Here is a 12,124-nt window from a genome sequence, read left to right as displayed (position 1 = left end):
ATAATACTTTTAATGTAGTTTCTAAATATATAAATTTTATGTACTTATATAGTTATACTAGACTGAACGTTATGAAAAAAATTGAATTAATATATGTTAATACCGAAAATTTAATAAATAATTTTTTATATTATTAAATTTGAATATATTTTGGATAATATTAATATTATCTAATTTGTTTAATTAGATAATATCAAAAGAATTTGAACCTATCAAAACTCTTTTATCTTACAACTATAAATATGAGCTATTATTTCTATGTAAACATCCTAGGGAAAATCAAGTAAACATCCTAAAAATATTAATCAGATATCATAAAATGATTCTGAAGGTAAAACGCCCCTCCAATGAAGATCATGACAATCATGTTGATTCTAAACCCTCGGTGAAGATCAAGTTTTTATATTTTGATTAAAAGTATTATATTTTTCCTTACAAGTAACAAACAATTGTCAACATTACTTAATACTTTTGATGAAAAATGTAATACTTTTATATCAAAAATGTAAAAACATTACATTATTTGTTCTCAAAAGTATTACCGGATATAAGTAACAAACATTTTATTTCTAATTAGTATTTTTCAGTATAAATATTACATTTTCATATTGTCCCGACCCGTCTTACATATAAAGATCCATCCGTGAGACAGTCTCAAACAAGTGTAACCCTTAATTAATTATAAATTGAAACTATACTCCCCAAAGTTCCATCCCTTTTTTATTTATTGAAGTACAATTAATAATAAAAAAATATATATATATAACTGCAATATTTAGTTTATAATTAAAATTAATTTTCTCAAAGCTGAGACACTACTTTTAATTTATTTTTTTTAATGTAAAATTAAATGATAATATAGATAGATAGGTGTGGTTGGATGATAGATGCTTTTCCTGCATCTTGAATCTTACCAGGAATAGAATATATTTGATACCACAAGACAAAACCCACTGCATATACATTTTAATGCTAAATATATACTCATAAAATTCTTTATTCTTTTTACTCATAATTAATATAATGATGCAGGGGCCGGGGTAATTTGGTCAACATTTACATGATTCCACCCGGCCTGCATACATATATATAGTTGGTGAATTTTGAGCATGCAAACACCATTGGTCATTATAGCATACATTTTGATTTTGCAAACAACAGCCAACAGCATACATTGTTGTTCTCAATCATGATATGTACGTACAAACTACAAACTATATTTGCACGTACAAACTACAAACTATATTTGCAAAATGGAGATATATAATAATAATAATAATAATAATAATAATAATAATAATAATAAGACAGAGTGATATTTTGTTAGTTTGTTTGATGAATTAAATTGTAGGTTCTATTTTTTATTTTTTTTAATATATATAACTTTACTTCAAATTATATATATATATATATATATATATATATATATATATATATATATATATATATATATATATATATATATAAAAGTTAGTGAGTTTAAACGGGTTTCATGTCATATCGTGTCGACATGATCCGAAACCTATTAACAAAATGTGTCTATCGTGTCAACTCGTTTACAAATTGTGTTCGTGTTCGTGTTAGGAATTTCAACCTGTTAACCTTAACGTGTCGTGTCCGTATTTAGTATTATCGTGTTCGTGTCGATCCGTTAACAAATCCGTATACACGAATTGCCAGGTCTACTTCTACTGCCACTACCAACACCAATGAGATCATTCAACTAAATGCTCCCACCCACTATCAAACTCACTACCACCAACTTCCCAGTTTGGCGCCGACAGGTTCACGCTGCCCTTGTTGGTGACTGCTAATGTCACTAAGCAGACTTTGTTCCCTCGGAACAATCGGTAATCGAACTCCAATCGAAATGCCCGTACCAATACTACCAATTACGGAGCCAACCGATCGAATTGGCAACAAGGGGGAACAAATCGACTCACTGTTATATGCAAGTTTTGTAACTTTGCAGGTCATGAAACAAAGGTGTGCTGCAAACTGGCCAGGTTCCTAAAAGAGCATAACGTCCTCACTACACAGACGTCTACGGCGTTGCCTACAGTCCTGTCCGCGCAAGCATCTCCACCCTGATTGTTTGACAGTGGTGCGTCGCACCACGCCACCTCTAGTCTCGCGTCACTGCAGACACTATCTGAGTACAATGAGCCTGAAGAGGTTCGCTTGGGTGATGGTAATTCCCTTCAAATTTCACATACTGACCGGTCTGTCAACCCTACTCCGTCTTCTGTCCTTACCTTAGAAAATGTCTTGCGTGTTCCTCAGTTACATACTAACTTGGTTTCCATTTCCCAACTATGCAAGACTAATCACGTGTCTGTTAAATTTTTTGATTCTCATTTTATTGTCAAGGATCTTCGAACGGGGATTTCTCTACTGCGGGGAGTGAACAATAATGGTGTATACTATGGACCAGTTGCTTCTCACCCAACAGTATATGCTACGCAGTTGTCCTCTCTGTCTTAGTGGCACCAACAGCTTGGTCATTCATCCAATAAGGTGTTGCAACCCTGTAATGTTCCAGTCTCTATGTCGTCTCTGCGACAATTCTACTGCTCTTCCTGCAATATTCATAAAAGCCATAAATTGCTCTTCGCAAAAAATACCCTTGTTAGCACTAAACCTCTGCAATTAATCTATACCAATTGTATGGGGGCCTACTGGAAATTCTATTGATCAGTTTTCCTATTATCTTATATTTGTAGACCACTTTTCGAAATACATTTGGCTATACCCCATGAAACATAAGTCAGATGTTTTTACAATATTTACTCAGTTCAAACAATTAGTGGAAAAATTCTTTGGCTTTTTGATTATTTCTATTTACTCAGATAATGGGGGAGAATTTATAAAACTTATACCGTTCCTGAACACTCAATGGCATTTCTCATTTCACCACCCCCACCACACACTCCTGAGCATAATGGCATCGCAGAGCGACGACACAGGCATGTCATTGAAACCGGTTTGGCCCTCCTTCACTTTGCATCCCTGTCGTCCTTGTACTGGACCTACGCCTTTCAGGCAGCCGTCTACCTCATCAATCGGCTCTCCGCACCGGTCTTAGGTAACCAGTCTCCGGTTTACGTCCTGTTTCGTCAGTCGCCTAACTATAGTAAGTTACAACCTTTTGGCTGCTTCTGTTTCCCATGGTTGCGCCCTTATAACACCAAGAAACTACAGTCGAAGTCACGCCCATGTGTCTTTCTTGGCTACTCCAACACTCAATCAGGTTATAGATGTCTGGATCCTAGTTCCAATCGTATTTATGTATCTAGGCATGTTAGATTTGTGTCTCATGTATTTCCTTATAACGATTTGCAGAAAGCGTCTAGCAGCTCACCATCTGATTTGCATGGTTCCGAATTATGCAATATTTTGTTCAAATCATCCCCTTTGTCTACACAGGAAGAGATCATTCCTTCAGCTACGCAATCACCAGCACCGACCTTTGTGTCTTCTCCAGGTACGTCTCTCTCTAACGTAGCTGACTACCCGCAACTTGCTCTGGTGGGTGTTCAAACTCCAGTTCTAACACCTGTTCCAACTCTAGTTTCGACTCCAGTTCCAACACCGTCAGCTGCGTCCAGTTCGTCGTCCCCCACTGTTCCACAAAGTGGCCAACATGCAAGCCAATCCGTGTTTGACTCTCAGCCCGTCACCACCTCTAAAATTTCTCAACCGCAGAATAATCTCCGTCGTTCTACCCAGGAGCGTCGTCCTAATCCTAGGCTCTTAAAGACGCTCGGTGGAGGAAAGCTATGAATGAGGAGTTTGAAGCGCTCCAACGTAACAAAACATGGCAATTAGTTCCCCGCGGAGCAGCTATCTCGATTGGCTGCAAGTGGGTCTATCGTGTCTAGCGCAAACCAGATGGGTCGGTAAATCAGTATAAAGCACGACTCGTCGGTAGATCGGTATAAAGCACGACTTGTCGCTAAAGGGTTCTTGTAGACTGCTCGCCGAGATTATTTTGAAACATATAGCCTGGTTATGAAATCAGTGACCATCCGTGTGGTTTTGACTGTTGCCTTGAGTAACTGCTGGACTTTGCGCTAGTTAGATATTAATAATGCATTCCTGCATGGGACATTGCATGAGGAGGTGTTCATGGAGCAGCCACAGGGTTTTGTGAATCCTTCGTTTCCATCCCATGTTTGCAAGCTGACTAAAGGTCTATATGGCCTTAAGCAGGCGCCTAGGGCTTGGTACTTGAAGCTTTCATAGTTCTTGTTACGCTGTGGCTTTGTGAAGTCACAAGCAGATGCTTTTTTATTTGTCTATTCTGCTAATATTGTCATCATTTATTTCCTGGTGTATGTGGATGATATTATCTTAACAGGTAATGATGTTGCATGGCTTAATCGCTTTGTTGACACTCAGTCAGCTCGGTTTGCTCTCAAAAATCTTGGCCCCTTACATCATTTTTTGGGCATTGAGGTGGTTCCAACACCTGCTGGTCTGTTTCCGACTCAAAGTCAATATGTCACTGATATTCTAGTTCGATTTAAGATGGATGGTGCAAAGGCTATTTCAACACCACTGGCTACCTCGGACAAGTTGTTGCATGCACCGATTGATGTCACTCAGTTTTGGCGTCTCCTTGGCTTGTTGCAGTACCTGGTCATCACTAGACCGGATGTATCCTATGCCGTCAATCGTCTTTCGCAGTTCATGCACTCACCTACGGAGCTGCACTCAGCTAGCTGACTTCCTTACCAACCTCTTGGGTCGTTCCATGTTTATTCTCTTCCGGTTCAAGATTTGAGTCTCTGACGGATCCTCAATCTTGCGAGGACGTATTAAGAACATATGTGGCTGACATATTCCATCTCTATTTATTCTAGTTTAGCTCCTAATGAATAACTGTATAGGGTAGATTAATTAGTTGTTGTAACTTTTTGCTAGCTTCTCTCTTCTGAACACTATTTATACCTACTTAAATTTATATCAATACATTTATTAAGTTGATAAACTCTACACATTTATATTTCTAATTTATATGACTCAAAACTGATATAAGTTAATTATCTATTTATCTTATATATGAATATATCATGCATACATTTACTAACTAATAATTGAATGTACGTGTAACATACATAGAGAGATATAAGAACAGGAATTTATTGTGTATACAAAGTAGAGATGTATAATACTGACTCTTTTACGGTGTAGTATCTATTCATAACTACTTTCTCAATCAAATAAAGCACAAAAAGCCAAAGAATCAATATTCCCTCCCGTAAACCCGCAACCTCCCCTATAAGGGAGCAACTTGGTATCATTGGACCATAAGGATACAAGACACATTCCTAAAGAAAATAAAATAAGAGGTTAGCCTAATTTAATACATACTTTATCTGTATTGCCACAAAATAAAGATGAAAAGAAAAGAAAAGAAAATAAAATAAAATTAAAGGATCCACATTGACCAGTGGAAATATGTGTTCTCTCACACATAAAATGCGAAAACGACTCTTCATTCCCACAAGATCAATGTGGGTACAAAATTCATCATCGCCAACACCTTCTCTTTTTGCTGCGCTGATTCTTGTTTACTTGTGTCATTAGTTTCCTCTGCTAACCACTGTTACATCTTTATCAAACACCCATAATGTTTATATATATATATATCACATGCGGAAGCCTCCCCAAATGCAACGTGCATACAGATATGGACCATTAGATGAACTTAGATTAACGGCTAAAAATCAATGAAAATATTAAAAAAAAAAAAAAAAAACAGAGATATATTTTTATATATTTCTACACCATGTATATTTTTGTGGTATACTAAATTTTGGTCTAAGGTGCTCTACTCGTGTCATTAGTTTCCTCTGCTAACCACTGTTGCATCTTTATCAAACACACACACACACACACACACACACACACACACACATATATATATATATATATATATATATATATATATATATATATATATAAAGTTTGGGGTCGAAGTTATTATTATTATTATTATTATTATTATTATTATTATTATTATATGGGCTATCTGGTTTAAAGACTATGGACCACTGAAAAGGCTGAAAACTCAGTAAGAGCTCAAACCACTTGTGATTTGTTTCAACCACCACACCACTAGATAGTAGATAGCCAGTTAGCCACCCATTATAAATTATAAATAACAAATATAATTTAATTTTCTAGCACTAGCATTGCTTCCTCATCTGTCATCACGGAGTAGTTGCAACCAAACACATTAAAAGTTGATTATACATGTCAGTGGATCCTACAAATCAATCATTTCACAAATTCATCATCTCTTCCGATCCATAACTTGAAACGCATTGCATGCAGCAGGAGTAACAACAATTCTTTTAGAGAAATATAATGCCTACATACTCACTTTAAACATTCAGTGAAACTCAACGGACCAGCTGAGGGAGATTACACTTCAATTCCTATTCCTACATAAACTAAAGAGTAACATCTCCTTATACTAAAGAGTTTTATTCATTTCCAGCTTCCCAATCCATTTCACACAATAAAACAAACATCAACCTCCACTCATGTACTCTCGCCACAAGCTTCCCCTTTTGAAAAAAGGGTACATACACACTCATTTCCATTTTCGGTTTATTTAGTTAAGCATTTTAACTACTATATAATTTTCTCTTCTACTTTCACAGATTCAAACTTGACATTTACCAACTCTGCAGCAGCTCGTGCTGCAGCTGATGCACGCTCTGCCGCCATAATAGCATTCTCAGCTCTCTCCAATACATTAGATGATGATGCTGATCTTGTATCCCTGATATCACTTACTGCTTCACCACTGTTCTCCTGATAATAAGATGCTTTATTTGTATCAGCAGATAAGAAGGGTCGTGTCTTGGACTTGGCAACACAACCTGGAGATTGAGGATCATGCTCTCGACGTTGTTTACCATTCGTTGACAGCAAGGAATTCTCACAACTTGGTCGAGAATTTTGCTCCACACAAACTTGAGAAGCTTTGGCTATTTGCTTTGGTCCATTCTGTATAAGAAACAAAAACCATTAAGGATGTCATGACTCATGAACAAGGATCTAAATAAAATCCTATCAACTTAAAATATGTTTCCCAGTCGGTTCACACAAATCAAATGAATTATGTCCACATGCATCATGCATGCAAGGATGATAGTTAATAAGAAATGGATGTCAACTTGAAAGCAATCGCTGTAAAAGATTTTCCTCAATAAAAGCTTTTCCCAAGAAGGCTGGGATTTGAACTCGTGACCTTGTGGTTACAAGTTTGTATCCTTAACCAACTTGGCTGGGGTTAACCCCTGTTTTTCATTATTATTTTTACATGACGTGGTTGGGTCATGAATAAGGAAACACTGAAGAGTCATTGACTTAAAAAGAACAATGACTGAATATAAAAAGCAGTGAGAAGATCCATGAATCAACTTGTACATGGCATATTTTCAAAAAAAAAAAAAACTTGTACATGGCATAACAACTCAACTTCTTTATGTCTCAACTATTGTTTGCATTTTATATAAGATAGAGAATCTTAAAGCATGAAAACTACTAAGCCACTTTCTTAACCACTCAAAAATCTTAATAGCAAAATGAGGATTGAATCCTTAAACTTTTGCATGTCTATCATTCAGAATATTAGTCAAATTCTTCACAAGGTAATATAGAAACTGTCAACTCTTAGGCATAGAGCAAGAATGAAGCAAGGAAGGTTACCAAAAGGTCCTCTGGTTTTCTGCCAAGTTCAGATTCAGTCTTAGAAGAATCCCACTCCACATTATACTCCCGTGCAATTTCCTTCAATAACTTGAGCTTCACTTGTGGGGATGGAGTGCTAACTGAAAGTTTCTCAACAATCTGAAACACTCGGAGATTAACAAAATGAGTACTTAAAGTAAGCAATCCCAAAAGTACATCCATAAGGCGATGGAATAATGCAGGGAAGTGAACTAACTGTACGGTTGACACTAGTATCAGGTCGAAGCTCAGATGCAGCAGCTACGAACTCCTTCCCATACTTGGCTGCAAATAAATTCCTGACATGTAATAAGTCTGGCAAATCTGAACACCTGGGAGCTGCAAATATTATGCTTGCCACAGCTTCACGCAACTCTGAAGGGCATTCTCTGTTTCCCAGAAAACGAATAGTCAAAGCACAGCATCACAAATATAAAGTAGTGACAATATGAAAAGTTGTAACATAGAACATCATGATAGGGCCAAAACTGAGTAACCAAACCGTGGGCTTCAATGCTTCATAAGAGCAAGATTATTGAAACAAGGTCTGATTTGTTTGCTAGATCCTTGTAATTTTATCGCGCTGGTTAGTTATCAAAATAGACTGAATTATTTTTATTCAATGTCCATTTCCTATGGGTGTATCGCATTTCAGTAAGAGTCATTAGCTTAGAGAACTTATGTGGAAAATTCCCTTGTTTGTTCATATATGTTGTGTTTCTTTCTTCAATTAATTAGAGGTTCAGGAAAATGTAGACTGAACTAGAAAGAAAGCCAAAGGTGAATGATAATTCAATGGAGAGATTGGACTTGTGGTCAAAGGTTCAGAAGAACTGGCCAGTGAAACACTGTGTGAAGCTAGTAGTGTTCCGTTTTCATCTGAACAAGGCTTCAAATGCAACTCTTACATTATTGTAAATTACATTATTAAGATTTATAAATCCACGGTGGATCTGTCTTGTGATGTCTGGCTCCCTAGAACAATTCAAAGATGTGATACTAGATTGGCATTTAAGTAATACAGAGCTAGTCATCTTTATTTTATCTTTTGAAGTAATGTTCAATTTCCATTCCTTGACTATTGTGACAATATCAATTTTAGTTCTTCCTATTAGATATTCAGTTAAAATGAACAGAAAAGTTTAATTTTAGTCCTTCAACTATAATAGAAACCTCAATATTTGTCCTCAACGCCAAATTTGCATAATTGCTATCCTCATTTTCCCACAAAATTGAATCCACATTCAACTTCTTCACCCAAAAACACACACACTGATGGCGCTGTTAAGGCTTCAACACCCAGTGATCACTCAAATCTCCTTCTCTCCTATGGCATCACATTTCTTTCTCTCTCCCTCAATATATCTGTGTGTTTATAAAGCCTAGATGCTTCCGTCACAGTTATTTGGCTTTCACTGAAGCAGGGAAACAGATGAACTGCTCACCTGTTTTTTCATTAGGAAAACAAAATATAATTGCTTTCTAACTTTGTTAAAAAAAAAAAAAAAAAGTTGGATAATTAAAATTTTTTGTTTCCATTTTCACTTTGGATAATATTTCAACTTGAACACAATTCTCCAACAACTAAACACACCGTTAATATGTTAGTCTGAGGCATCAATTTATCCTGTAGAATACAGAAGCTTAACACTGAAAAAAAAACAAATAAAAACAGGTCGATAAATAACGCTCATACAGCTAAGCACAAACTAGGTTCAAGCAATGGAGCAATCATTTTTATCTTAAAAAACCTACTAAAAACAATATATTACATTGCGTAATTCAGTAATTGATTTGCTTAATCATTTAAATCCGAATGGAAATCAAATAAATGAAAGGCATTTTCTTCGATCTCAAGTCAGAAATAGGCTAACCTTTGGGATTCAAGAATAGGAACACGAGCAAGAACAAATTCACAAAACATCTCCAAGATCTCATATGCAGCCCATATATTTTGTTCTCGTATAACATGTTCAACCTGAATGAAGGCATTCAGTAATGCTAAACAAGATCATACTAACACTGATACAAGATACAAATTGTGAAGCACAAGTGACAAGGAATTTCTACCCGGATTCGAGCTATGGCTTCTTGGCCAGTTTGCAGAAATTGGGCTATCTCTTTGCGCATAAGCTTAAGCTGCACATCTCTCTTGTTTTGCAGCAATTTAATGCGAGAGACAGCCAAAGTTAAACATGTTTTGCTACAAAACCATTTATTTATCAGTATCACATTTTAACTACACAGCCAACAACTAAGCATGGCTACTCCAAAATTTATGTTTTTAAAAAAAAAAAAAATTCTACAAGAACGTATAAAAATAATCCAGCTCCTAGAGGATGCATTTAGCACCAAATTGCATAAATAAAACTTGTGCATTTCAGAAAACTGACAACCCACAAATGAAAACTACAATTGCATAAAGACATGCGTTGTACGCAGAGTATAAATAGAAACTAAAAAGTAAAATTTAAAGATAAAGACTGTATTTTTCACTAAAATTACAGAGAATAGATATGTTTGGGAGGAAAAAAAAATTGCAATCAACAAAAGAATGCTATTTAACTCACCACTTAGAGGCCTGAAGTCCTCTGTTGAAGAGCTGATTCAATAGAGACATCGTTGCCGATCAATCTAAATTCAGTTCTGATTCAATATGTGATCTTCACCAGATACTCCGTAAGTCCGTATTAGACATGGATGATTCCTAAATATCCGATCTTCGATTTTGTTGTTAATAGTACTACTTCTATGCTCGCACTTCCCATTCAAACATAGATCAATTCGGCACGGAGATTTTTAAAATATAAATGAGGGATAAAACATAAAGGTCAATGGCGTGTTCGGATCCAAACCGAACCGATGGAACTTTTCGGATTCTCAAAAATCTACTCTAAAAACTTGTTGAATAAGGGTCCAATATGCCGTCGAATTGCAATTAAAGTCATTGAACTGACTAGATCTAACAATGCAAAATAATGTAATTGAGTAACAACGCAAAATGATACAATTGAATAAAAAATACTACGTAACATGTTTACAAGTTAATTTGCTGATGTGGAGGTTATTATATTAAAATAATATTTTTTTATTTTTTTAATAATTTAAAATAACAGAAATTTAAACAAAAAAATAATAATAATAACATTTTGTCCGCTTCGTCTCCAGGCTGCCGGAGACAAAGACCCTTCTTCGTATCTGATCGGGGACGAAGAGCTCTTCGTCCCTGGCCGGAGGTTCTTCATCTCCATGCCAGAAACGAAAATTAAAGCGCTTCGTCTCGAATCGAAAATTATTTTTGAATTCAATTCTACTCAAATATTCAAATTCAAAATGCCTAAATTTTTTTTTTCAAATTCTATAATAAATTAAGATAAAATATAATAATAATTTAAATTTAAATATCATACAATTTTCTATTAATATAATAATCACATCAACCAAAAAATAATCAAATCCATAAATTAAATACTACATGATACTGCTAATTATTACGTAAGCAATAATTAAACAAACACGAGGCCAAATAAAGCAAGTAAATATCTTTATTGATCACGGTGAAGGCCCTAAGTACAATCTACTTGGTTGCTCTGAGTACCGACTGGCTGCGGTCGGGATTCTCTAACAACAACCTATCGATCGTCCAAAAGTCCCTCACACTGTAGCTACTGCGGGTATTTATAGCCGCTGCACCGGAGACACAAATCCGGTCGTTCGGCATGCTCTCCACGTAGCCACCACGTATCATCCTCCCGGGTGCCCTGTCTGTCGTCGCAAGGAACCGCCACGTGTCCTTTGCCGGCTCTCGCGCCAAAGGGCTACCGCTCGGTGGTCGACACTATCGGTCGGGCAACTCCCGGTCAGATCCCGACCGGGTTCCTCACAAGAAGCCCGACCTGTTACCTGCAAAGACAAGAAGAAAAAGACAAAGGCATACCAGCCGGGGTAAAATAATGTCGGTCGGGATATTCCCTATCACTACAATAACAAAGAATCTACCTAGGTCTATCTAGGGTTTTAGTCGGCTCTTTCGACATCTCTTTCCGGCCTTCCCGGCGTTATCGTGAGCAGCAGAACGGACGGACAGAAGAAGGGCAGTGCGAACTGCTACACGTTTTGAGCGCATGGCTTCATCAACAACGGAACATATGGCGGTGGTGGGCATCACGGCCAGATGGGCGGACCTTGTGTTAGAAGAGGAGGAAGCGGCGTTCGTGCCCCAGGTGGAGGAGAGCGCCGGGGGCAGGACGGCCCGGCGGAGGAGGAATCGTGGGGGTGGTTGGTCGTTTCTTGACAAGGAAGTTTATTAAGATTGAGTTTATGAGCCAGGTCATGGCATCCGTTTAGCAACCGGGGAGTGGGGTTCAGGCTTCTG

At 36.8% G+C, this 12,124-nt stretch overlaps 1 protein-coding gene across 1 annotated transcript; it reads right to left on the bottom strand.

The window, feature by feature from the left end:
- Positions 1-6,288: 6,288 nt before the first annotated feature.
- Positions 6,289-10,603, bottom strand: LOC109176227 (IST1 homolog). The gene is made up of 6 exons (XM_019325684.1): positions 10,320-10,603; positions 9,820-9,952; positions 9,624-9,727; positions 7,967-8,138; positions 7,729-7,869; positions 6,289-7,023 (listed from the first exon to the last, which is right to left on the bottom strand). Exons 1-6 carry the CDS (start codon positions 10,367-10,369, stop codon positions 6,646-6,648), a joined length of 978 nt encoding a protein of 325 aa, XP_019181229.1. The 5' UTR covers positions 10,370-10,603; the 3' UTR covers positions 6,289-6,645.
- Positions 10,604-12,124: the final 1,521 nt, after the last annotated feature.

The sequence above is a fragment of the Ipomoea nil genome, unplaced genomic scaffold, assembly GCF_001879475.1.
Source record: "Ipomoea nil cultivar Tokyo-kokei standard unplaced genomic scaffold, Asagao_1.1 scaffold0688, whole genome shotgun sequence".
Classification (NCBI taxonomy): Eukaryota; Viridiplantae; Streptophyta; class Magnoliopsida; order Solanales; family Convolvulaceae; genus Ipomoea; species Ipomoea nil.
The sequence above is the reverse complement of the archived record's forward strand: the minus strand, read 5'-3'. Positions and strand labels throughout refer to the sequence as shown.